The sequence below is a fragment of the Salmo salar genome, chromosome ssa20 (assembly GCF_905237065.1).
Source record: "Salmo salar chromosome ssa20, Ssal_v3.1, whole genome shotgun sequence".
Lineage (NCBI taxonomy): Eukaryota > Metazoa > Chordata > Actinopteri > Salmoniformes > Salmonidae > Salmo > Salmo salar.
This window is the reverse complement of record NC_059461.1, coordinates 20,567,347-20,595,118: the sequence shown is the minus strand read 5'-3', so window position 1 is coordinate 20,595,118 and position 27,772 is coordinate 20,567,347. Positions and strand designations below refer to the sequence as shown.

The window sequence follows — 27,772 nt, the reverse complement described above, 5'->3', positions numbered from 1 at the left end:
GGCATAGCCTGAACAATGAAAAACAGACCCAGACTATTATTCCTCCTCCACCAAACTTTACAGTTGGCACTATGCATTTGGGCATGTAGTGTTGTCCTGGGATCTGCCAAACCCAGATTCATCCGTCGGACTGCCAGATGGTGAAGCGTGATTCATCACTCCAGAGAACACATTTCCACTGCTCAAGTGTCCAATGGTGATGAGCTTTACACCACTACAGCTGACGCTTGGCATTGCGTATGGGGATCTTAGGCTTGTGTGCGGCTTCTCAGCTATGGAAACCCATTTCATGAAGCTCCCGATGAACAGTTCTTGTGCTGACGTTGCTTCCAGAGGCAGTTTGAACTCGGTAGTGAGTGTTGTCACTGTGGACAGGCAATTTTATTTATTTTTTACGCACTACGCACTTCAGCACTCAGTGGCTGAGCCGTTGTTGCTCCCAGACGTTTCCACTTCATAATAACAGCACTTACAGTTGACCGGGGCAGCTCTAGCAGGGCAGAAATTTGACAAACTGACTTGTTGGAAAGGTGGCATCCTATGATGGTGCCATGTTGAAAGTCACTGAGCTCTTAAGTAAGGCCTATTGCCAATGTTTAGCTAAGGAGATTGCATGGTTGTGTGCTCGATTTTATACACCTGCCAGCAACGGGTGTGGCTGAAATAGCCGAATCCACTAATTTGAAGGGTGTCCACATACTTTTGTATATATAGTGTATTTATGTGCCTAGTTTAAAACCTTAAACCGGTACGAAATATATTTAGCTCACACCAACAAAAATGATAATTCTAATGATTTCATACAGTATTATCATTTACCCAAACTAAAATACATATTGATATCTCTATTTGTTTATTTTACAAATTGTAACACATTTTTGTATTTATAAGCATGCGTAAAATGTGCGTACTGCTAGGATGAGAGGAACACGCGGGCACAGCACAAGGAGGAGTCGACCACCTCTCCTTGAGCCAAATGCACTCGTCCCTCCTCTCTGCAACAGCCCGTTCCCCCCTTAAACCTTGGCCAAACCCCCGCCCCATCTCTCCACTCTGTCTGTTTTTCCATACCGTACAGTCTGAACACACCGGCACGAAATGGATACGGAAGGGAGCCAGAGCAGCCTGTCCTCCACGGACTCCCCTCACGACCCCTGGTAAACCTACCTTCCTTAGTCGGCTATACCTAGTCATGAGATCGATACACCTCCGAGACAAACCCGGGAGTTGAGAGAAACTACCTATTTTACTGAGACGGAGAGCGTACTCGCACTTTTTGTGTTGTTGGTCCATGGGCTTCTCATCTTCAAAGAGAGACCGCCCATTCATAGTATTTTTGTGAACAGCTAAGTTATATATAGGCTTCAATAACGGTGTTATAATTTATATTTAGCGAGTTAAATATTGCTGTAACGGGTCGACATGTCTAAATGATTGAACTGCCCTTGTTTACCAAACATCAAAGCTTACATATTACGTAGGCCTATTTAATGTGCATTTTCACTTACGTGTTATTTCTTTTAGCAAAATGTTCATAGGCGGTCTCAGCTGGCAGACGACACAAGGTGAGCTTTTTCTCCAAACTCCATCAAACTTTTATCAGCCGTTTATTCTCGTATGTAATTCTCAGTCATGTGTTTTTAAAGTCACAGTGAGAGTAGGAAATAATAATCTGTAGCTATTAGCCTAAATTCTAGGCTAAATTTTGATTCAAGATTTCTAAAAGTGATGAATCAGTTGTGCTACACTCGCTTGGCATCTAGGTAAATTCAATCAGAGGTCCTTTGCTAAAATCAAAGTCCCTCATTCAACACAGATCAGTAACCTACCATACAGGGGGATATAATACAGAATGCCAAAATGAAAATGAACCAATGCTAAAGAAATGAGACAAAACTATAACTGGCCCTAAATCTTTACTTTGGCAATAAGCTATTGTTCAAGACAATAATTGAGCCCATCGCAGGAAGAAAGATCGTTGCATTCCTTGAGGGATGAGTTTTGTCTTGATTCTGTCATTGGATATTGTATCATAGTTTACTCTCTTTATGCAGTATGTATGTTGATATAACCGAAATATATCCTATTCTGTATAGGCTGTCATGGTCAACTTGAAATATTCCTTATTTTATGTTCTCATTACTGGACATTAACATTGTTGACGTTTGAACCGAATCACAGACTGCGACCATCAGAAAGTTGAACAATGGTGGCTACAATTCTACCATAGTAGGCTGTAGCGTCACACACCACCTGCTTTATGCAACCGACATACAAAACAAATAGTTTATCTCAGTTTGTTGGTCTTCTTTCTTTCAGAGGGATTGAAAGAGTACTTTTGCAAGTATGGCGAGGTGAAGGAGTGCATGGTGATGCGGGATCCAGTTACCAAGCGCTCTAGGTGAGGGGGGTGTGCGTGGCGCAGCGCCCTATCAGAAAAGCCCAAGCCCGCTCAGACACATCACACCAGTTAAACTGCTCGTGATTACATAGGCCTACTTAATTCACATGATTATTATGTGTCCATACTTTCTTTGTGTTTTATTCATTTTACAGTGCCTTCAGAAAGTATTCATACCGCTTGACTTATTCCATATTTTGTGTTACAGGCTGAATTCAAAATGGAATAAATAGATTTGTCTCACCCATCTACACAATGTCACATAATGAATTTTTTTTTTGCACATTTATTGAAAATAAAATATAGATATCTCATTCAGTATTCATACCCCAAATGTTAGACTCACCTTTGTCAGTGATTACAGCGGTGAGTCTTTCTGGGTAAGTGTCTAAGAGCTTTCCACACCTGGATTGTACAATATTTATTCTTTTCAAAATTATTTCAGCTCTGTCAAAATGGTTGTTGACCATTGCTAGACAACCATTTTCAGGTCATGTAATAGATTTTCAAGCAGATGTAGGTCAAAACTGTAACTCGGCCAGTCAGGAACATTCACCGTCTTCTTGGTAAGCAACTCCAGTGTAGATTTGGCCTTGTGTTTCAGGTTATTGTCTTGCTGAAAGGTGAATTCATCTTACAGTGTCTGGGGGGAAAGCAGACTGAACCAGGTTCGATCCCAGGCTTTATCTCAACCGGCCGTGATCGGGAGTCCCATAGGGCAGCGCACAATTGACCCAGCGTTGTCCTGGTTAGGGGAGGGTTTGGCCAGAATAGGCCGTCATTGTAAATAAGAATTCGTTCTTAACTGGTTTTCCTCTAGGATTTTGCCTGTGCTAAGTTCCACTGCGTTTCTTTTTTATCCTAAAAACTCCCCAGTCCTTAACGATTACAAGTATACCCATAACATGATGCAGCCACCACTATACTTGAAAATATGAAGAGTGGTTCTCAGTAATGTGTTGTATTGCCATAAAAAGGGGTTGAATACTTATTAAGTCAAGACATTTCAGCTTTTCATGTTTAATTATTTTTCAAAACATTTCTAAAAACATAACTGCACTTTGACATTATGGGGTATTAGGCCAGTGACAATCTCAATTTAATCCATTTTAAATTCAGGCTGTAACACAACAAAATGTGGAAAAAGTCAAGGGGTATGAATACTTTCTGAAGGCACTGTATATGCTGATATTTATTTGCAGGGGTTTTGGATTTGTCACGTTTGTTGACCAGGCCGGTGTGGATTCAGTTTTGGCAGTAACCAGGCATGAGTTGGATTCAAAAACAGTGAGTTATTAATCCACTTAAAGTATTTCTGTAGACTAGAATACTTTTCTAATATTATCACTTCTATTTTTACCCAAAAGCCTACTCCAAAACATGTTTTCTGTTCTCAAGAACTAACTAAAACCATATTTCATATGTCTGTAGTAGTTTTATCAATTTTAAGTCTTTTAGACATATTCTACATTTTCTTTACTTTTGTAAAGTTATTACATTATCTCTGGGAAATAAGTCAAATATAAATACAAAATTAAGTAAATGTAGATATATTATTGCCTTTATATGGCACTGTTAAAGTTACCATAGCTGCCTTTAATTGAATCTAGACTACTAAACTATGCTATTAGTAAAATACTTATGAGTATTGCTTTTCCCAATATGATTTACAAGTGTTCTTTACACATGACACTTAAAATGGGGTCTAAAAACTACATGTTGAGCCATGGAGTAAAGTTCAGGAATAGACTTGGCTACAGAATGTGCTCTCTCTTTCCCTTACCCTCCCACAGTGAAACGGTCAAGAAAGCGTTACACAGTGTCAATTGCCATGGAAACTGGGGGACCCAGACAGGGTTGTGCTCAATTGCACAGTTTCTGCTTCATAGCAAGTGTAAACTCATCGTCAAATGTTCTGCATGCTGTTTTATACTTCAGTTCGCAAGTAATTTGTTCCTAGGGTGAAAATTACCTCCATAACTCTCTTATTTAAACACATCAATTCATTAACTTGTGCCTCTGCACCCTGAAACTAGTAAGCTACAGGTGTTCATGTAGTTGGGACAAGATGGTGATATTCCCAACATTGTCATATCGGTGCTATTCAATAGGGATGGAGTGTCAGAACAACCACTACCATATGGAGGGGAATTATGATCCCTTGTGGGAAAACAAAAGAAAATCTCAGAACTCCGTTAGCCAGATCAAAGAATGCACTATTGTTTCGGACAACCTGTTCCTATGTGTACATATGCATGAGGGAGTGTGTATAACTTGCTTTTTTAAAACTCTGGGGGTTGTGTGGTTTTGTTATTAATGAATGTGGGCTGGTTTGGGAACAATGCTGCCAGTTGGTCGTCATAGGGATGGCTGAGTTCCCCCTTACTGGGTGGGAGTGGTGATGGTTGGGGGTAGGTCAGTGTATTGAAATGTGCTGAGGCTCCTTCTTCCCTTTTGTGTTTGGAGAGGTACACCATCTCAACATATCTACAGATATACACAAGGAAAATGAGTTGAGACTACAGAGGACACCACTCGAGGGAGGGAGGGAGGGAGGGAGGGAGGGAGGGAGGGAGGGAGGGAGGGAGGGAGGGAGGGAGGGAGGAGGGAGGGAGGGAGAGTCGTAGTTAGGGTGGAGAGCTATATGGGAGAGAGAGCGAGTAAATCTCAGTAAGACAAAAATAATGGTGCTCAAAAAAGGTCCAGTCGCCAGGACCACAAATACAAATTCCATCTAAACACCGTTGCCCTAGAGCACACAAACGATACATACCTCAGCCTAAACATCAGCGCCACAGGTAACTTCCACAGAACTGTGAACGAGCTAAGAGACAAGGAAATAAAGGCCTTTATGCCATCAAAAGGAACATAAAATTCGACATACCAATTAGGATCTGGCAAAAAAAAAGCTTGAATCAGTTATAGAACCCATTGCCCTTTACGGTTGTGAGGTCTGGGGTCCGCTCACCAACCAATAATTCACAAAATGGGACAAACACAAAATTGAGACTGCATGTAGAGTTCTGAAAAAATATCCTCTGTGTAAAACACCAAATAATGCATGCAGAGCAGAATTAGGTTGATACCCGCTAATTATCAAAATTCAGAAAAGAGACGTTAAATTCTACAACCACCTAAAAGGAAGCGATTCCTAAACCTTCCATAACAAAGCCGTCACCTACAGAGAGATGAACCTGGAGAAGAGTCCCCTAAGCAAACTGGTCCTGGGGGTCTGTTCACAAACAGAGCCCCAGCACAGCAACACAATTAGATCAAATCATGAGAAAACAAAAAGAGAATTACTTGACACATTGGAAAGAATTAACAAAAAAAACTGCAAACTAGAATGCTATTTAGCCCTAAACAGAGAGTACACAGTGGCAGAATACCTGACCACTGTGAATGACCCAAACTTAAGGAAAGCTTTGACTATGTACAGACTCAGTGAGCATAGCATTGCTATTGAGAAAGGCCACCGTAGGCAGACGGCTATGTGCACACTGCCCACAAAATGAGGTGGAAACTGCGCTGCACTTCCGAACCCCCTGCCAAATGTATGAGCATATTAGAGACACATATTTCCCTCAGATTACACAGATCCACAAAGAATTCGAAAACAAACCTAATTTTGATAAACTCCCATATGTACTGGGTGAAATACCACAGTGTGCCATCACAGCAGCCAGATGTGTGACCTGTTGCTACAAGAAATGGGCAACCAGTGAAGAACAAACACCATTGTAAATACAACCTATATTTATGTTTATTTATTTTCCCTTTTGTACTTTAACTATTTGCACATCGTTACAACACTTTATATAGACATAATATGACATTTGAAATGTCTTTATTCTTTTGGAACTTCTGTGAGCGTAATGTTTACTCTTAATTTTGTTTTTCACTTTTGTTTATTATCCACTTCACTTACTTTGGCAATGTTAACATATGTTTCCCATGCCATTAAAGCAGTAAAGCAAGTCATAGGGTGGAGAGCTTTATGGGAGAGTGAGAGTCATGTGGTGGAGAGCTTTATGGGAGAAAGAGAGAGTCATAGGGTGGAGAGCTTCATGGGAGAGAGAGAGAGTCGTAGTTAGGAATGAGAGCTTTATGGGAGAGAGAGTGTCATAGGGTGGAGAGCTTCATGGGAGAGAGAGAGCAAGAGTCGTGGTTAAGGTGGAGAGCTTTATGGGAGAGAGAGAGTCATAGTTAGGTTGGAGAGCTTTATGGGAGAGAGAGAGTCATAGTTAGGTTGGAGAGCTTTATGGGAGAGAGAGATTCATAGGGTGGAGAGCTTTATGGGAGAGAGAGAGTCATGTGGTGGAGAGCTTTATGGGAGAGAGAGAGAGTCATAGGGTGGAGAGCTTTATGGGAGAGAGAGAGTTGTAGTTAGGAATGAGAGCTTTATGGGAGAGAGTGTGTCAGGGTGGAGAGCTTCATGGGAGAGAGAGAGCGAGAGTCATAGTTAAGGTGGAGAACTTTATGGGAGAGAGAGAGCAAGAGTCGTGGTTAGGGTGGAGAGCTTTATGGGAGGGAGAGAGTCATAGTTAGGTTGGAGAGCTTTATGGGAGAGAGAGAGGGTCGTAGAAAGGGTGGAGAGCTTTATGGGAGAGAGAGCGAGTCGTAGTTAGGGTGGAGAGCTTTATGGGAGAGAGCAAAAGTCGTAGTTTGGGTGGCGATTTTTATGGGAGAGAGCAAGAGTTCTATTTAGGGTGGAGAGCTTTATGGGAGAGACAGTCATAGTTGGGGTTGAGATCTTGATGTGAGAGGGTGTCATAGGGTGGAGAGCTTTATGGGAGAGAGAGAGCGTGTCATAGTTAGGGTGGAGAGATTTATGGGAGAGAGAGAGTGAGAGTCTAAGTTAGGGTGGAGAGCTTTATGGGAGAGAGAGAGCGAGTCATAGGGTGGAGTGCTTTATGGGAGAGAGAGAGTCATAGTTAGGGTGGAGATCTTTATGGGAGAGAGGGAGAGAGATAGCCATAGGGTGGAGAGCTTCATGGGAGAGAGAGAGAGAGTGTCATAGGATGGGGAGCTTTATGCGAGAGTGAGAGAGAGAGTCATAGGGTGGAGAGCTTCATGGGAGAGAGAGTGTGTCATTGGGTGGAGTGCTTTATGGGAGAGAGAGAATGTCATAGGATGGAGAGCTTTATGGGAGAGAGAGAGAGAGAGTGCCATAGAGTGGAGAGCTTTATGGGAGAGGGAGAGAGAGAGAAAATGTCATATGGTGGAGATTATTATGGGAGAGAGAGAGCGAGAGTCATCGGGTGGAGAGCTTTATGGGAGAGAGAGAGTCGTAGTTAGGGTGGAGAGCTTTATGGGAGAGAGAGGGTGAGAGTCGTAGTTGGTGTGGAGAGCTTTATGGGAGGGTGAGTTTCATAGGGTGGAGAGCTTTATGGGAGAGAGAGTTTCATAGGGTGGGGAGTTATGGGAGAGATAGCCATAGGGTGGAGAGCTTCATGGGAGAGAGAGAGAGAGATAGCCATAGGGTGGAGGGCTTCATGGGAGAGAGAGAGAGAGATAGCCATAGGGTGGAGAGCTTCATGGGAGAGAGAGCGAGAGAGAGATAACCATAGGGTGGAGTGCTTTATGGGAGAGAGAGTGCCATAGGGTGGAGATCTTTATGGGAGTGCGAGATAGAATGTCATAGGGTGGAGAGCTTTATGGGAGAGAGAGAGAGAGAGTGCCATAGGGTGGATATTTTTATGGGAGAGAGAGAGCGTGAGTCATCGGGTTGGGAATTTTATGGGAGAGAGAGAGAGTCATAGGGTGGAGAGCTTCATGGGAGAGAGAGAGTCATAGGGTGGAGATCTTTATGGGAGTGTGAGATAGAATGTCATAGGGTGGAGAGCTTTTTGGGAGAGAGAGAGTCATAGGGTGGAGAGCTTTATGGGAGAGAGAGAGCGTGTCATTTTTAGGGTGGAGAGCTTTATGGGAAAGAGAGAGAGTCGTAGTTAGGGTGGAGAGCTTTATGTGAGGGCGCGAGTCATAGTTAGGGTGGAGAAAGTTATGGGAGAGACAGAGTCATAGGTAAGGTGGAGATCTTGATGGGAGAGGGAGAGAGAGTGTCATAGTTAGGGTGGATAGCTTTATGGGAGAGAGTGTGTCGTAGGGTGGAGAGCTTTATGGGAGGGAGAGAGAGTCATTGGGTGGGGTGTTTTATGGGAGAGAGAGAGAGAGAGTCCATAGGGTGGAGATTTGTATGGTAGAGAGAGAGAGTCATAGGGTGGAGAGCTTCATGGGATTGAGAGAGTCATCTGGTGGTGATCTTTATGAGAGAGAGACAGTGTCATATGGTGGAGAGCTTTTTGGGAGGGAGAGAGTGTCATAGGGTGGAGAGTTTAACTGGAGAGAGAGAGTCATAGGGTGAAGAGCTTCATGGGAGAGAAAGAGAGTCATAGGGTGAAGAGCTTCATGGGAGAGAGAGAGAGTCATAGGGTGAAGAGCTTCATGGGAGAGAGAGAGAGTCATAGGGTGAAGAGCTTCATGGGAGAGAGAGAGAGTCATAGGGTGAAGAGCTTCATGGGAGAGAGAGAGAGTCATAGGGTGAAGAGCTTCATGGGAGAGAGAGAGCGAGAGTCGTGGTTAGGGTGGAGAGCTTTATGGGGGAGAGAGGGAGTCGTAGTTAGGGTGGAGGGCTTTATGGGAGAGAGATTGAGTTGTAGTTAGGGTGGAGAGCTTTATGGGAGAGATTAGAGAGAGTCATAGGGTGAAGAGCTTGATGGGAGAGAGAGAGTCATATGGTGGAGAGCTTTATGGGAGTGAGAGAGTCGTAGTTAGGGTGGAGAGCTTTATGGGAAAGAGAGTCGTAGTTAGGGTGGAGAGCTTTATGAGAGAGAGATAGAGAGTGTCATAGGGTGATGAGCTTCATGGGAGAGAGAGTGTGTGTCATAGTTAGGGTGGAGAAATTTATGGGAGAGACTGAGAGTCATAGGTAAGGTGGAGATCTTGATGGGAGTGCGAGAGAGAGAGAGTGTCATAGGGTGGAGAGCTTCATGGGAGAGAGAGAGATTCATAGGGTGGAGATCTTCATGGGAGAGAGAGAGTGTCATAGGGTGGAGAGCTTCATGGGAGAGAGAGAGAGTCATAGGGTGGAGATCTTCATGGGAGAGAGAGAGAGTCATAGGGTGTAGATCTTCATGGGAGTGCGAGATAGAATGTCATAGGGTGGAGAGCTTTTTGGGAGAGAGTGTCATAGGGTGGAGAGTTTAATGGGAGAGAGAGATTCATAGGGTGAAGAGCTTCATGGGAGAGAGAGAGATTCATAGGGTGCAGAGCTTTATGGGAGAGAGAGAGAGAGTTGTAGTTAGGGTGGAGAGCTTTATGGGAGAGAGATTGAGTTGTAGTTAGGGTGGAGAGCTTTATGAGAGAGAGAGAGAGAGAGTGTCATAGGGTGATGAGCTTCATGGGAGAGAGAGAGCATGTCATAGTTAGGGTGGAGAGCTTTATGGGAGAGAGCAAGAGTCGTGGTTAGGGGGGAGAGCTTTATGAGAGAGAGAGAGAGAGAGAAGAGTGGTCATAGGGTGGAGAGCTTTATGGGAGAGAGAGCGAGAGTCGTGGTTAGGGTGGAGAGCTTTATGGGAAAGAGAGAGAGTCATAGTTAGGGTGGAGAGCTTTATGTGTGATAGAGAGTGTCATAGGATGAAGAGCTTCATGGGAGAGAGAGAGAGTCAAAGTTAGGGTGGAGAGCTTTATGGGAGAGAGCAAGAGTCGTAGTTAGGGTGGAGAGCTTTATGGGAGAGAGCAAGAGTCGTAGTTAGGGTGGAGAGCTTTATGGGAGAGAGCAAGAGCCGTAGTTAGGGTGGAGAGCTTTATGGGAGAGAGCAAGAGTCATAGTTAGGGTGGAGAGCTTTATAGGAGAGAGCAAGAGTCGTAGTTAGGGTGGAGAGCTTTATCGGAGAGAACAAGAGTCGTAGTTAGGGTGGAGAGCTTTATGGGAGAGAGAAAAAGTCGGAGTTAGGGTGGAGAGCTTTATGGGAGAGAGAGAGAGTCATAATTAGGGTGGAGAGCTTTATGGGAGAGAGCAAGAGTCGTAGTTAGGGTGGAGATACAGTGAGGGAAAAAAGTATTTGATCCCCTGCTGATTTTGTACGTTTGCCCACTGACAAAGAAATTATAAATCTATAATTTTAATGGTAGGTTTATTTGAACAGTGAGAGACAGAATAACAACAAAAAATCCAGAAAAACACATGTCAAAAATGTTATAAATTGATTTGCATTTTAATGAGGGAAATAAGTACTTGACCCTTCTGCAAAACATGACTTAGCAAAACCCTTGTTGGCAATCACAGAGGTCAGACGTTTCCTGTAGTTGGCCACCAGGTTTGCACACATCTCAGGAGGGATTTTGGCCCACTCCTCTTTGCAGATCTTCTCCAAGTCATTAAGGTTTCGAGGCTGACGTTTGGCAACTCGAACCTTCAGCTCCCTCCACAGATTTTCTATGGGATTAAGGTCTGGAGACTGGCTAGGCCACTCCAGGACCTTAATGTGCTTCTTCTTGAGCCACTCCTTTGTTGCCTTGGCCATGTGTTTTGGGTCATTGTCATGCTGGAATACACATCCACGACCCATTTTCAATGCCCTGGCTGAGGGAAGGAGGTTCTCACCCAAGATTTGACGGTACATGGCCCCATCCATCGTCCCTTTGATGCGGTGAAGTTGTCCTGCAGAAAAACACCCCCAAAGCATCATGTTTCCACCTCCATGTTTGACGGTGGGGATGGTGTTCTTGGGGTCATAGGCAGCATTCCTCCGAGCACGGCGAGTTGAGTTGATGTCAAAGAGCTCCATTTTCATCTCATCTGACCACAACACTTTCACCCAGTTGTCCTCTGAATCATTCAGATGTTCATTGGCAAACTTCAGACGGGCATGTATATGTGCTTTCTTGAGCAGGGGGACCTTGTGGGCGCTGCAGGATTTCAGTGGTTCACGGCGTAGTGTGTTACCAATTGTTTTCTTGGTGACTATGGTCCCAGCTGCCTTGAGATCATTGACAAGATCGTCCCGTGTAGTTCTGGGCTGATTCCTCACCATTCTCATGATCATTGCAACTCCACGAGGTGAGATCTTGCATGGAGCCCCAGGCCGAGGCAGATTGACAGTTCTTTTGTGTTTCTTCCATTTGCGAATAATCGCACCAACTGTTGTCACCTTCTCACCAAGCTGCTTGGCGATGGTCTTGTAGCCCATTCCAGCCTTGTGTAGGTCTACAATCTTGTCCCTGACATCCTTGGAGAGCTCTTTGGTCTTGGCCATGGTGGAGAGTTTGGAATCTGATTGATTGATTGCTTCTGTGGACAGGTGTCTTTTATACAGGTAACAAATTGAGATTAGGAGCACTCCCTTTAAGAGTGTGCTCCTAATCTCAGCTCGTTACCTGTATAAAAGACACCTGGGAGCCAGAAATCTTTCTGATTGAGAGGGGGTCAAATACTTATTTCCCTCATTAAAATGCAAATCAATTTATAAAATTTTTGACATGCGTTTTTCTGGATTTTTTTGTTGTTATTCTGTCTCTCACTGTTCAAATAAACCTACCATTAAAATTATAGACTGATCATTTCTTTGTCAGTGGGCAAACGTACAAAATCAGCAGGGGTTCAAATACTTTTTTCCCTCACTGTATTTATGGGAGAGAGCGAGAGAGTCATAGGGTGGAGAGCTTTATGGGAGAGAGTCATAGGGTGGAGAGCTTTATGTGAGGGCGCGAGTCGTAGTTAGGGTGGAGAAATTTATGGGAGAGACAGTCATAGGTAGAGAGCTTTATGGGAGAGAGAGAGTGTCATAGGGTGGAGTGCTTTATGGGAGAGAGAGTGAGAGTCGTGGTTAGGGTGAAGAGCTTTATGGGAAAGAGAGAGAGTTGTAGTTAGGGTGGAGAGCTTTATGTGTGATAGAGAGTGAGAGAGTGTCATAGGATGAAGAGCTTCATGGGAGAGAGAGAGTCATAGTTAGGGTGGAGAGCTTTATGGGAGAGAGAGAGAGAGAGAGCCATTGTTAGGGTGGAGAGCTTTATGGGAGGGAGGGAGGGAGGGAGGGAGGGAGGGAGGGAGGGAGAGAGAGAGAGAGAGAGAGAGAGAGAGAGAGATTTGTCTCCATGACACCTCCCTCCAAAGAGATTGGCCACAAACCAGCATCTTTGAAAATGGTCATTCCTGGGATACCAGACTAGGTGACAGTTTAACCTCCTATAAAAACCTAGAGCAGTAATAGATTAGATCCATGTGTTGTCAGCTGGATGGAGCATGGCTGAGTGTGGTTGGTAACAGGGTGTGACTGTGCTCTGCGTGGCCGGTGCTCTGTTGCAGCTTTAGAGTGTGTGTCTGTGGTGGAGAAGGCTCAGTGACCAACGGCAGGGGTGGGATGGTGAATAGGATTGGCTTTAGTTTAGAGCGAGAACACCCTGCCCCCTCTCTTCTCTCTCACAGCCGCAGGCAGGCTGTCCTGTTAGACAGTAGAGAGAGAAACCTTCTCTAGTGGCAACCGAAAGAATTGACCATGCTGTGACTGACTAACCTGCTCCAGGACAAGAATGGAGGGAGGTCCACTCAGAAGGACTTTTTTAATTGACTTTTATTTGTCTGCTAGTGACTTGAGTAGCCTATCTACGGAGAATTATTGTATTATGTTTTAAGGTTACTCCCATCGGAGTGATGTTGCACTCTGTCATCATGGTTTAGAAAAGGGTTTGAGGTAAAGTGAGAAAGTGAGGAAGTCGTAAAGTGAGGAAGTCGAGGAGAGCGAGGAAGGGATGCATGAAGGGAGAGTGGGAAGATGTCAGGTGGGATCACCCCATCTGTGATTAATATGGATCTTTCAGTGTAACATTTCTAGTGTTGATTCAAGAGTTACATTAACACCGTAAAGAGTTAAATTAACACTCAGTAGTGTAAAAGAATGCCAGTCTTGGTCAAATCAAATGTACACTGCTCAAAAAAATAAAGGGAACACTAAAATAACACATCCTAGATCTGAATGAATGAAATAGTCTTATTAAATACTTTTATATTTTCATAGTTGAATGTGCTGAAAACAAAATCACACAAAAATAATCAATGGACATCCAATTTATCAACCCATGGAGGTCTGGATTTGGAGTCACACTCAAAATTAAAGTGGAAAACCACACTACAGGCTGATCCAACTTTGATGTAATGTCCTTAAAACAAGTCAAAATTAGGCTCAGTAGTGTGTGTGGCCTCCACGTGCCTGTATGACCTCCCTACAATGCCTGGGCATGCTCCTGATGAGGTGGCGGATGGTCTCCTAAGGGATTTCCTCCCAGACCTGGACTAAAGCATCCGCCAACTCCTGGACAGTCTGTGGTGCAACGTGGCGTTGGTGGATGGAGCGAGACATGATGTCCCAGATGTGCTCAATTGATTTCAGGTCTGGGGAACGGGCGGGCCTGTCCATAGCATCAATGCCTTCCTCTTGAAGGAACTGCTGACACACTCCAGCCACATGAGGTCTAGCATTGTCTTGCATTAGGAGGAACCCAGGGCCAACCGCACCAGCATATGGTCTCACAAGGGGTCTGAGGATCTCATCTCGGTACCTAATGGCAGTCAGGCTACCTCTGGCGAGCACATGGAGGGCTGTGCGGCCCCCCAAAGAAATGCCACCCCACACCATGACTGACCCACTGCCAAACCGGTCATGCTGGAGGATGTTGCAGGCAGCAGAACGTTCTCCACGGCGTCTCTAGACTGTCACGTCTGTCACATGTGCTCAGTGTGAAGCTGCTTTCATCTGTGAAGAGCACAGGGCGCCAGTGGCGAATTTGCCAATCTTGGTGTTCTCTGGCAAATGCCAAACGTCCTGCACGGTGTTGGGCTGTAAGCACAACCCCCACCTGTGGACGTCGGGCCCTCATACCACCCTCATGGAGTCTGTTTCTGACCATTTGAGCAGACACATGCACATTTGTGGCCTGCTGGAGGTCATTTTGCAGGGCTCTGGCAGTGCTCCTCCTTGCACAAAGGCGGCGGTAGCGGTCCTGCTGCTGGGTTGTTGCCCTCCTACGGCCTCCTCCACGTCTCCTGATGTACTGGCCTGTCTCCTGGTAGCGCCTCCATGCTCTGGACACTACGCTGACAGACACAGCAAACCTTCTTGCCACAGCTCGCATTGATATGCCATCCTGGAAGAGCTGCACTACCTGAGCCACTTGTGTGGGTTGTAGACTCCGTCTCATGCTACCACTAGAGTGAAAGCACCGCCAGCATTCAAAAGTGACCAAAACATCAGCCAGGAAGCACAGGAACTGAGAAGTGGTCTGTGGTTACCACCTGCAGAACCACTCCTTTATTGGGGGTGTCTTGCTAATTGCCTATAATTTCCACCTGTTGTCTATACCATTTGCACAACAGCATGTGAAATGTATTGTCAATCAGTGTTGCTTCCTAAGTGGACAGTTTGATTTCACAGAAGTGTGATTGACTTGAAGTTACATTGTGTTGTTTAAGTGTTCCCTTTATTTTTTTGAGCAGTTTATTTATATAGCCCTTCTTACATCAGCTGATATCTCAAAGTACTGTACAGAAACCCAGCCTAAAACCCCAAACAGCAAGCAATGCAGGTGTAGAAGCACGGTGGCTAGGAAAAACTCCCTAGAAAGGCAAAAACCTAGGAAGAAACATGGAGAGGAACCAGGCTATGAGGGGTGGCCAGTCCTCTTCTGGCTGTGCCAGGTGGAGATTATAACAGCACATGGCCAAGATGTTAAAATGTTCATAAATGACCAGCATGGTCAAATAATAATAATCACAGTTGTTGAGGGTGTAACAAGTCAGCACCTCAAGAGTAAATGTCAGTTGGCTTTTCATAGCCGATCATTGAGAGTATCTCTACCGCTCTTGCTGTCTCTAGAGAGTTGAAAACAGCAGGTCTGGGACAGGTAGCACGTCTGGTGAACAGGTCAGGGTTCCATAGCCGCAGGCAGAACAGTTGGTGTTCCCATTATTATCATATTACCCAGCATACTCTATTGCAGGTTGATTTTTTGTTGTTGTTGTTGTTGTTTATGTCAATATCTATGTTTTTACATGTACATTGATTGATTAATTAATCTTATGCTACTGAAATATAAATAACATTTTAAAAAAAAACGTATTTATTGGACTTATTGCACCCGTTATGGTTGTTCCAGTTTATATATTTAAGGTAGTCTCATATCTTAGTCTTTCTAACCCTGGCAGTCATTCTGAATGCAGGTGGTGTGTTATCCAACATTTTTGGAATTTTTATTATCCCAACTCTGTCTGGATTCCAATAGGAATTGCACATCACTTCACAAACCAGCATAATATGATTTGCAGGGCTGACGTGGCATATAAACTGAGTTTCAGGCCATTGAATTAGAGTAAAACTAGGCCCTCAAAAGAAGGCCTTATGAAATATGTATTGTCTTCAATAATTAAATTTTAATGACAACATATTCAGCTAAGTACTCACTTGGTGAAGGCCACAGGACTGAAAAGTAATGAATGCAACAGCCATGTCTCTGTCACTACCAGTCACAGCCATGTCTCGGTCACTACCAAACACAGCCATGTCTCGGTCACTACCAAACACAGTCATGGGGTGTACTGGTAACGCTAAAATTCACTCGAAAGGCACCCTGGGAAATATGCAATTAAGGCTTAAAACTACAGCAGGGCTATTCAATCCGAAACATTTCTGGTTTGGTATTTTGTATGTGTCTTCAAAGAACCATCCCATTTATGGTTCTTCAGAAATCCTAACATGGTTCCCCTATAGCATCGTTCTCCAGAACCTTATTTGGTTCCAACTTGCACCTTTATTTTAAAGAGTGCATGGTTGGACTGTAATTGGTCAAATGGATTGTCCTGATTTGATAAGCCTCCTTGCCTTTTTCTAAGGCTCAGCTCTGTGGACAGTCGGTGGGCCTGGGTTACGGCCTATCTCCCTGACACCTCTGCCACGTTTAGCATTATCCAATAAATATGTCATCATTAAAAAAATTTAAAGCAGGATGTTTTGCAGTTTGTGGTTATGTATTTTACTTTGTGTCTTAAATATAGAAAAGGGGGGCATTTAACTTTCTCCAATCAATTCTCTATTCGGGTCATTCATTTTGTTTTCAAAAATTATTTTATGAAAAAGTTCCCTCACCTGTCTAATGTCCATATTTTCCCCCCATGGGTGTGTGTTGGTTGCTGTACGTTGATTTTGTTTGTGTGTGTGTCTGTTTGTTTGTTTTTTAATGTGCACAGGAGTGTTGGACATCAGGAGGGTTGGTGACCGGAGGTGACTATCAGAGTAGTCTAGCAACCATAGAACTAAACAGTAGACTGCATCCGATACACCATTCAGTCTAGCGGAGCCTTCTCACTCTGCTCAGGAGAACCTGCCGTGATGTCGACACTATACACGTAGACATAACACTGTACTTTACTCTGGTAAACGCATGTGGTGTACCACAGAGGCACTAGCTCTCTACTGTAGTTCTACTGTAGTTCCACTCTACCCTGTCATGGTTACGGACTAATATAGTGCTCTTAGCACTGTACTGTCTTACTGTCTTGTAGCATAATAGTACAGCGTGGAATACTCTAGTTGTTCTATTAGATCAGTAGAGACTAATACTATAGAGGTCTCTAATTCCTGTACTATAGTCTCTATAGTTGCATCTTTTTTGTATGGTGTAGTTACTCTTTATCCAATCTGAACAAACGACTATATTGTCAATTGGAAATATATGAATTTAATGGTTTGGCTTTTGTTATTATTATTTATTATCATTATATTAATTTAGTGTCCAATATTTCAGTCTCTGCACTGTTAATGATAGCTTAGCTCCCACGTTTTACTGAAGAACTGTGTGGAAGAACGGCGATAAACACACTATGAAATGTTGGCTTTTAAATGGCTCACAAAATCATCATAACGTCTTAGCAGGTGAGAAAAACAAACAAACTGAGGCTGATGTGCTGTCAGTGTGTGAGGTTGACGGCTCTCTCCTCTGTCTGCCTCAGTCCATTCTCCCTCCTCGTCTTCCTCATCTTCCTCTTGTTCTGTGCTGTCCTTCCCTTTTTTCACCTACTGTGTCTCTTTCGCCGTCCTTCCTTTTTTGTGGAGGTGAGATGTGTTTGTGATTGTAGTGCCTGTGTGAGATTCCAGGAGATCACATGCTGGTGACGAGAGGAGGTGAGGGTTGTGGAAGGCAGGCAGACATGCCGTAAAACATTCCCACTCATTCCACCTGCACATGCACACCTATAAACCAGCACTTCAGGCGTTGGAAAAGTATTCATAGAACTGAGAGCAACCCTGGCTAGGCCAATGGGGTTATGGTTACAATGGAGTTAAAATGAGAGTTTCTTAGTTCCAAATCTACCAGCAGATTCTTTCAGAGGGAAAGTAAATGTTATACTCATCAATGTTTTTCATCTTCTATGCCCCACGTTGTGAAAAGAACAATCCCTCGGGTCTTTCCTCTAGTTGTCTTTTTCCTCTAGCTCTCATAATGACCTAATGTACTGGTGCAGCATTGTAACCCGGACACCCACGTTAATAAGGAACCCTTACAGGATGAGGCAAGGAGCGGCACCAAAGAGACCACAACCAAGGACTTGGTTCACATTTACCTGATTTCATGGGCTCTGTATGGAGCTGTGTGTCTAAACCGGCCTTTCTCCTCTTAACTTCCTCCTCTAGATTGATCCGAAAGTTGCATTCCCTCGTAGAGCCCAGCCCAAGGTGAGTGAGCCAGTCTACTGATGGTTTATCAGGGCTTAGTCCTGTGAGTCCAGTGTGAATGGCATTGCTGGGAGGGAGCAGGTTAGCCTGTGCTTGCTATGTTAAGCTTTTCACATTCTATCTGGCCTAATGCCTTGTCATGACTGCTGCTGTGACATCAATGTGATCTGTACACTCTTGTGTGATCAAGTGGCTTTTGTTAACACCTTATACAGCACAATAATGTACATTTATATATTCATAAGAGCGTGTAACCTGCAAGTTCACCGGCATTAATGCAGCTGGTGGTAGCAGTAGTAGTTTTCTACATAAACAGAGTAATAACTATGTTAATAATGTTGGTCGTGATGCCATAAATATCAACATTAAGTCTAAAAACATTTTGTGCTAATACTTGGGCACAGTTATTTCATCTGACTCCTTTATTTTTCATGCGAAGGGGTCTTTTAGGAGCTTTCAGGTAAATTTCAAGCTTTGCCTGCTGGTGGTTTTTCCATTGGCAGCTTAATTAATATATCATAGAGATGGACAATACCAGGCTACCCAACTACAGCCACCGTTAAAGGTTCATCTTAATCAATGGCGTTATCACAGTTATTCATTCTCCATCCAGTCATAAACCGACCCATTTCCTATTGCAGCTAGTGACTCGGACCAAGAAGATCTTTGTTGGAGGTCTTTCCGTGAACACGACCATTGAGGATGTCAAGGCGTATTTCGAGCAGTTCGGAAAGGTAAGCAGCATGGGAGTTAGTATAGCTACTGAAATGTGATGTAGATGTGTGTGGATCTGTGTCTCAGACTGTGTTGAGGGAGTGGAGATGAGTGTGACGTTGCGTCATCCTCCATGCCACTGTTTTCCTCAACCCGTCTCACGTCTTTGTTGTTCAGATGAAACTGATTGCTGAGGTAAAGGTAAAAATGAAGTGCAATTGAAGAGTTGTTTTGGAAGGGAGGAGAGTTACTTGTGGGAGGGGTGGAGGAGAAGAAGGATAGAGAGGGTAGAACGGAGGTATGGAGCATTAGGCTAAGTTAGGGAAAAGAGGGAGAAAAAAGTTTTGGAGAGGGAGTGAGTGTGGTGATGGTAGGGAAGGGGGAGGGATTATCAGAATTTGAATTAATCTGATGTAACAGCTGCTCCTACCCCCAACCCCCTCCTGGTCCGTTACCGTGGTGACCCGGCTTGCCCATTGTCCCCAAGTAATTCAGCGGGCAAGGGGTTTTGTGTTGAGGGGGGGAGGGGTGGGGTGGGGGGGGGGGGGGGCGGGCGGTTGGAGAGCGTCAACCCAGGAGTTTTGTAACAATAACACTGGTTGACCAACGGTCAAAACAGACCCAAACCAGCATACGTGTCACTTCCAGTCTGTCTTCAGTTCTTCAAAATTATGCCTTTGATTTTATTTGAATATCCATAGATATTTATTTGAATATCCGTATTGTACTCAGTTTTGACGCTTCCCACCATAGATTCCAAGGGCTTTGAAATGCAGAGCAGAGATAATAAACGAAGAGGTAACAAAGGCAGAAGGGAGAGCGGGTGCAGAGACGGTTATGTCTTTGAACAAAGCTAGGCAAATATTTTGCTAGTTTGTACAGGAGTTCAATATTTATTGTGGTGCACTCTTACTCCTGTTGAATCTTCAAACTTTTCTTACTTTTTGTTGACATTGTAACTATTTTAAACAGACAACTTGAAATAGTGGTCGCAAGTAACCTATGCAAGTAAGGTGCAAATTCAGTAGGAAATCATATAAACCAATGAGCCTGCATGCTAACTAGATTAGCTTTCAACCCCAATAAAAGGCTGTGGCAAAGCTAATTTATGTAGTTTACCATTAGTCAGTCAGAGCAGTGTGATTATGTAATATTAAAATCAGTCTTGATAATTAAAATGTTACTTCCTGTATCTATCACATACGTAAGTGGTACATGAAGTGCTTCGCTCCCAATCATAAAATTGCATTAATGGAATGAGATGGAGAGAGAGATGGCTAGATGGAGAAATGTAAGCTCTAGCCACCCATGGAAGTTTCTGATTAGACTGCCTCGCTGGACCTTTTGTCTCCTGCCCTGCCCTGGACAAGGGGGTGGAGCGAGGGATGGGGAGAGAATGACTGGGAGGATGACCAGTGGAAGAGAGGGTAAGAGGGGAATATTGTCCAGTGCACCATTAAAATGTCCCGTGTTTGCAATATATAGCTTTGAAGGACAGTTATTGACTTACTTAGAAACATTTAGTTAGATGAGTTAAATGAGGACATTGATGTTTTAACCTGTGTACATTTTAATTGCACTGGGTACTTGTGGGGAACATGTGAAAAACATATCTGAAGTGTCAGGACAGTTTTATCATCCTGCAGGTTGTAGATTTCAGCATTTAATTCAGACTTCTAATTCAGTATATACAGTTTGGTTAAAGTTTGGTGCTCTAAACTGTGGAGCAACATTGTCTGTGTTCCATTGCTGTGTCATGGTGCTTGGACTAGAACGAGGGCAGGCCTGGTTAGGGAGACAGGAGGGGTGATAGGGAAATGTCAGAGTGGAAAGAGTCAGGGATTTGAGAGAGCTAAGACTGACAGGTCTTCTTTCACCCTGGCTGGAGGCCCTCCTCCCTCACCCTTGACCTTTCTTCGTGCAAGCTACCCAAGGGTGGACCCAAGCACGAACACACACACTGACACACGCACATTGACTAACACAATGTGTCAGCTCTGCGTGGAACCGTATAGGCGTGTGAATAAGTGGCTCTGGCAAATGGGTGGTGGAACCATGTGCACCTGCCTTTGGCTTTATTACAAACTGAAAGGCATCAGATATTGAATGTGGAAAGCACACATATTGCTTTACTAAAATATGACTTAGCAATTAATTCAGGAGTTCATTTGAATGATATTAGGTGTTTGGCAGTTGCTTTTGTTATTAGATTTTGTATTGAAATGTATTGGTCTGTGTTCAGCTGAAGATGAATCCTGGGCCTCTGTACTATGAAGGAGGGAGGTACAGAGGGAGAGGAAGAGAGGGCACTAGGAGAATAGGAGTTATGGCTGGCTGTGCCAACAGACAAAGCCTCCACACCTCTTTGTTCTCTTGCACCCATTCTTTGTCGCTCTCTGTTCTCCTCCCTCCCAATTTAGTCCCACATTTTCTGTCTCCACCTCTATCTCACGATACTGTTTCTTTCACTTCTCTTTCTCTCACACACCCATCTCTACCTCACCATGGTCTGTACCTGTATTCTCTCCCTAGTCCCTCTTCCCCACATCCAACATTATACATGCCCACATTTCTACCTTACTTATTGTACCTTATCTGTCTGTCTATATCTCTCACTCTTCCTCTCTCTCTCACACATCCTCTCTCTTTCTCTGTCTATCTATGTCTGTATCTCTCTCTCAAACTCTCACACATCCTCTCTCTCTCTCTCTCTCTCTCTCTCTCTCTCTCAACAAATAATGCGTGATACGGATAAAGATTTTTAAGAAAACTTTTTACACAGTTGCCATGGGAATGGCAAACTTTGGAAAGTAGGGGGAGCGAGGGTGGATTATGTCCTCTTTTTCAGAGAGAGATTCCAACTATGCAGTTCAGAGGCAAGACATCTAACTAAGAGAAACAGGGAAGTGATTCTGATTTTGTGTTTGTGAATCAAACCTTTTCTAGCGGCCATCTTGTGCCCATGCATCACTAATGTCCCCTCTTAAGATGTTTCTTTCTTCTTCTGTTTTCTTCTCTTCCTCTACTGTGCTCCCCTCCCTCCTTTGAAACCTGTCCCCCTCCTCCACCCCTCCTCGCTCTGCCCCTTTTCTCCATCTGTTGCTGAGCCTCCCTGGAGAACTTGAGAAGGGGTGAGGTCAGACAATATGGCGCGTGCGTACATTTGTGTGAGGTGATGTGTGTAAAACTCTGTCTCCTCTAGGTTGATGATGCCATGCTCATGTTCGACAAGACCACCAACAGACACAGAGGTGAGACTGAGAAACCCTCTCTCTGTCCAGTACTCTAAGCCTTACATCTCCATATCCTCAATAGTTTTTTTTTACATTTAAGTCATTTAGTGGGTTCATCTTAAGGTAGCTAGGTAAGACAACCACATATCACAATCATGGTAAGTAATACTTTTCCTGAATAAAGCAACTATCAGCTATCTCCTCCTCATAGGCTGAACAGGAGGAACTGAGTAGGAGGAGAGGAACAAGTCTAGGATAATTAGTCAGTCTGTTAATCGGGGATCAGAATAAAGCCTCCTAAAGCGCCTTCTACCCACCCTGGGACTGATCGATTATGACAGCCCACCAGCTTTACTCTGGGAGGGAGGGAGGGAGGGAGGCTCGCTGACCTGGCCAGCAGGGAGGGGGGAGGGGATGAGCCAGGAACAGCGGCCCAGAGGCGGGAGGGTGCGAACGTACTAAGCGGCTACTACAATACCTAATACAGGAGGTGGTTAGCAGTCTAGCATTAGCCCCACAGCAGAATGGATTTCCCCAAACGTGGGTTTGAGATGTTCAATAATGGGCTTTAATCAATGGTGTTGCCGAGCACTTCATGAGCTGACCCTCCTCACATACATTATTTGTATTTGTCCACTCCAGGGTTTGGCTTTGTCACGTTTGAGAATGAGGATGTGGTGGAGAAAGTGTGTGAGATGCACTTCCATGAGATAAACAGCAAAATGGTGAGCTAAGAAGGCTTTAAATAAATCCTTCGTTATTCAATACACAATGTAATTGTTAGTTGTGGTTGTTGACAGTTTTGTCCCCCTCGTGTGTGTTCATGACAGGTGGAGTGTAAGAAGGCTCAGCCCAAGGAAGTGATGTCACCCACGGGCTCGGCCAGGGGGCGCTCTCGGGTGATGCCCTACGGCATGGATGCCTTCATGCTGGGCATCGGCATGCTGGGTAAACTCATAGTGACGAGGATGACGACAGTAATGTCGACGATGATGTGGCCCCTCATCCTGTTACCCCATACCATCACACATCCTCTCATAATATCATATTTTATATTATGAGGAGATGATTTACCACAGAAGTTACTACCGCTAGGGGACAGATAGCATACTCTTCATAACATCATCTCCCCTTAGTAAGATCATTTCATATTTGAGCCTGCCAAGTCTATTAAAACATGTGGTACCAAATTAGTTTAAGTTACCCTGGAATTGATGCGCACTGTATGATCTTAGGAAAAAGTAATGTGTGTATGTATGTAATATTGATATTTATGAGATATATATATATATATATATATATTTTATACCTATATAAAATAGGATTTAGTGGTTAAAGCATGCCTCTGAAGATGGGGTAATGACACTACCATCTACTGTTCAGTCTGAGAACTGCAATACTCCCAATGACGTTGGCAGGACGAGGGAATTATAAGCAAGGGTACAGTTGTTAAGATAGATCAACTTTGAGCTGAGCATACGTACACAGCATACGCTGTTGGCTGATCTAGAATAACAAATGTTATTGAGTGTATTGTTTCTGTGAACCTGTTGTTACATTGACAGTATCCTCTTTCACAGGCAGGGGGCAGCACTGTTTCACTCAAACACAGACCCATGACTGTCCTTTCACCATAGGTTACCCAGGGTTTCAGACAGCTACGTATACTAGTCGAAGTTACACTGGCATCACCCCTGGATATACCTATCAATTCCCTGGTAAGAAGCTACTCCTCCACCCATTCATACTCCCTTGAGTCAATCATGGCCATTTTGGGAGGTTCCTGGACGGTCACAGAGTAGTAGAGGAGTCCAATCATTTAATGATGGTTGTGTGATCCTATTCATTTTCACTTGGTGTGTGTCTAGACTCGTCATACTGTGTATAGCTCCCACAACACAGACAAACTCTTTAACCAACACAGCCTCCATGGAAGCTCATAATGCACTCTGAGTGTCATTTGCTGCTTATAAATATCAGGGAGTGGACTACATGTGCTTTGTGTGTGATTGTGTGTGTTCCTAAGAGAAAGAGTGGGTATGTTTGTGGGGGGCAGTATATTCTTATTCCATCCTAACGTATTGCGCTTGAACCACCAGTTAAGCTGAATTTTTCTTCTGTTCGTCCTGTTTTTTTTTTTCCTGGTGTGTTCCTGTGTCCCCTAGTTGTGTGTGTGTGTGTGTGTGTGTGTGTGTGTGTGTGTGTGTGTGTGTGTGTGTGTGTGTGTGTGTGTGTGTGTGTGTGTGTGTGTGTGTGTGTGTGTGTGTGTGTGTGTGTGTGTGTGTGTGTGTGTGGATGGGTGTGTTGCTTGACCACGCACTCTCTGATGTTTCTGTTCTAGAATTCCATTTAGAGAGGACCCCTCTTCTGACATCACCACACCCCCCTGAGCTCACAGGTCAGTCCCTCCTCTGGCCTTTACAAGCAGCATGCCGTCCGTCTGCTACACACCCCTTTACTGTGCTACACACCAGTTACTACACACTAATTACACACCACAGTCGTGGGTTTGCCCTCATCAGTGTAATGTAGCCCCATATGTTAGAGGTGGACATGATGTCAAGGATAATGGTAAAAATCATGTTCTGACTGACCTCTAGAGAGGTCAACGCTGTTTGTAGCCCGAGCTGGATTTGAAACCTGCTGTACCTCCTCTACCCTGTCAGCCATTCCTCTGTCGGCATACGGACCAATGGCAGTGGCGGCAGCAGCAGTAGCAAGAGGTATGTATGAGGGGTTGAGAAATGTTTGCCAATTTGATGTACAGTATTTCTCCTGTGTAACTAATTATGTGTCTGTCTACTTATTTGCATCTGTATGTTATTTTAGGCTCCGCCCCCTCTCGCTCGGGGGGGTTCAGCAGCCCTGGGCCAATGGCAGACTTATATGCAGCAGCCAATCAGGAGTCTGCTGTCAGCAGTTACCTCAGCGCTGCAAGCCCCTCCCCAAACACTGGGTTCGGCCATAGTCTGGGGGTAAGACACAGCCCTTACCACGTAGGTATTTTAGACCCTATTCATGTTTGGAAATGCAAAATGTGTCTGCATACTATCTGTTCAGTTTGTCATAGGAAGACTATCTATGCTACATAGCAGTGCTCTTAAGATGTTGATCTTGGCACATGTTCATAGATCCATCTTGCAATACTGTCCAATCCTGTGTTATGATCGTATACATTGAGGGGGTCTGTTATGAGCATAGAATTGTCTGTCAAAGGAACAAGTAATGTTGCTCTTGGGTAATATACTGTCCATTTTGACAGATTTTGCTTGCACATTTGGTGAGGGTTGTGTTATTGTATTATTGAATGTGATATGATGTTGGTGATGTTGAGGGTGTTGGTGGTTGTGTTGTGATGACTGGGCGCTCCCTCTAATCTCTCCTGTGTCTGACTGCTCCCTACAGGGCCCTCTGATTGCTACGGCCTTCACTAACGGCTACCACTGAGAGAGTGAGTCTGCTACTATACCCACCCACAGCATCACATACTCAGAAGAGTCATGTTCCATTCAAATAAATCACTCTAATTTACTGTACATTTATTGTAACAATATAATGTTGCCTATACACACATGAAAATTGTCTCAATTTCTCTGCAGAGCTGTGAACTGAGAGATGGAAAGCTTTGAACTGGTCTGACACTCCTCTCTGGCTGTGTGATGCTGCAGGTGCAGTGGGAACACTGACCCTTGATCCCTGATGTCCACGCCCCTCCTCCCACTGAGGATCTCTTTTCTTCAGACTTCCTGTGTTCGGTCTTAACATCCCCTCCTGTCTAACATGTTACTGTAGTTAGCAGAAAGGAACAACAACCTTTAAAAAATATATATTTCTGCTTGTATTAGAAAAACATGCAGATAATTCTAGCTACTTTTTTATTTTATTTCATTTGACTGTTTTGTGGAAATTGTCATGTATTCTTGTATGTCTTAATTCTTTTTTATAATTTTTTTCCATTTGATTCTTTTGTCAGAAGAAGGTGTTTTATTGAGAGGCGGTGAGGGAGAAAAAGTGATCTCCATGTACGGAATATGTGAAGGAGCAAGTATTTGTACTGAATAAATGTATATTTATCTTTCAGTACATACAGAACTGCTGATAATACAATTTTTTTGTATGTATTACAAAGTTGAAAAATGTATATCTTGGTAGGTTTTTAACAAACATTTGTTATACTAATAATGATAAAAGTAACAAAATTGATATTCATGAGCCTATTTCCAGTCAGATTTGTCTTTGTAAAATATTGTAAATATAACTGTCTTTTGGATTCTGCAAAAAACGAGGGGTATTGGGAAGGCAGTGATGGTATTTGTTTTCAGCAGATGTTTTTTTACTTTCATTCATACTGTTTGGTGTTGGGCACTCAGACTGATACATATCATAGTGTATTTGTGTGATTCATAATCTTTAGCTGTCTGAGTTGTGAGACTGGTCCAGGTCTGTCAGAGTGAAAGGGTTTGCTCCTATACTGTGAATTCACGCAGGAACCCGTTATCAGCACTGGGAGAGAGAAAGCTTGTGGGGATATTCCTCTTTTGAGTAGGCCTAAAACGGTTTCTTTCATCATTACTTGGAACTTATTTTATTGTTGTTTTAGAATGATAATTTTGAATATGTAGTGGTTGTAAAGGAAAATGAAGGACAAACATGCAGGAACCAGTCATAAAACAGTTTCACAATGGTACGATTTCACGGCTAGATTCTTTTGCAGATTGTGTTGTGTGACTGCGGGTTTGTGTGTTTGTGCATTGTATGGCTATGCGGTCACACTGGAATTAGTTTTGAATTGTATTGTCAGGGAATGGATACATTGGTGGAAAATGTGAATTTATAATCTTCATTTTGGTTTGTTAATGAACTTCCTTGTCTCTGTCGATGTGTGGAGGGGATTTGTTCATTCATTTCAGTGCTAAATTAACACTCTCCTGAGGCTCTTCCATGATGAGATTGTATGTATTTCTCCTCAACCCCCTTCTCCACACTGACAGATACACTGTACATCTACTGGATGACACAGACTGGAGCCATGAAACTCATAAGAAGCTATATACTTGTAAAAAATGTTACCTTTTTGCAATGGGAGATTAGATAAGGTGTTTTACTTTAGTGGTTAGTTTAAGAACAAGAGGCACTGTCAATTTCTATCACCAAGTTGTAGATGTTGATATTTTTCTAAGCCTGCTGATTGATTGCCATGGTGTTGCAGCCTTTGGACTCTGTGTTTACTCTGAAAGGTTCTTGTCAACACTGTAACCCTCTTTTCAATTTTTTTACAATTCCTAATAAATTATTTTTAAACATTCTACTAATGCTTTAAGTTGTAACTGTCTTTCCAAACATGGTTTTCATGAAAAGGTTTAGAAACAGTACGAGATGAAGAGAGGGGGAAGTAATGGATTGGTTTTCAAGCTTGACATGACTAGTATACTGTACAGTATGTCAGATAAAGGGATTGAAGTCTCTCCCACTGACAGACACCGTTACGCAGAAGAGGCAATTGCCTCAGGCCTCACATCATCAAGGGGCCTCATGAGCTGGGCATAAGAAATATGAAAATAATTTATCCACTTGAGGCTCCCCCGCCCCCCCAATGCTCAGCTCGATGCATAACAAATTCCCATGAAAATCTGTCTGTTTAAACTAGAGATGTCTCAATCCACTGCATCCGCCAATGTAGGCCTTCCGCATATGCAGTGGAA

General features: G+C 43.7%; 1 protein-coding gene across 9 annotated transcripts; it reads left to right on the top strand.

Moving 5' to 3' along the window:
- The first annotated feature begins 969 nt into the window (after nt 1-969).
- Nucleotides 970-27,378, top strand: LOC106579940 (RNA-binding protein Musashi homolog 1). Of its 9 annotated transcripts, none has more exons than XM_014160358.2 (15): nt 970-1,157; nt 1,525-1,565; nt 2,320-2,401; nt 3,604-3,688; nt 18,082-18,123; nt 18,765-18,857; nt 22,040-22,088; nt 22,713-22,795; nt 22,901-23,018; nt 23,651-23,788; nt 24,412-24,468; nt 24,671-24,793; nt 24,900-25,045; nt 25,476-25,521; nt 25,739-27,378. In XM_014160358.2, the coding sequence occupies exons 1-14, from the start codon at nt 1,099-1,101 to the stop codon at nt 25,515-25,517; spliced, it is 1,158 nt and encodes a 385-aa protein (XP_014015833.1). In that variant the 5' UTR covers nt 970-1,098; the 3' UTR covers nt 25,518-25,521; nt 25,739-27,378. The 9 variants fall into 9 exon arrangements, with proteins under 9 accessions (XP_014015833.1, XP_014015832.1, XP_014015831.1 ...); XM_014160357.2 differs by having other exon boundaries at nt 25,670-27,378; XM_014160356.2 differs by having other exon boundaries at nt 971-1,157; nt 24,900-25,066.
- The last annotated feature ends 394 nt before the right edge of the window (nt 27,379-27,772 follow it).

What these genes read in the sequence shown, in the direction of transcription:
- LOC106579940 (XM_014160356.2), top strand. Translation starts at nt 1,099, where the DNA reads ATGGATACGGAAGGGAGCCAGAGCAGCCTGTCCTCCACGGACTCCCCT. An exon ending in GCTGGGCATCGGCATGCTGG is followed by an intron (nt 23,019 to 23,650) that starts GTAAACTCATAG and finishes CCTCTTTCACAG; the next exon opens with GCAGGGGGCAGCACTGTTTC. An exon ending in ACACCCCCCTGAGCTCACAG is followed by an intron (nt 24,469 to 24,670) that starts GTCAGTCCCTCC and finishes ACTGACCTCTAG; the next exon opens with AGAGGTCAACGCTGTTTGTA.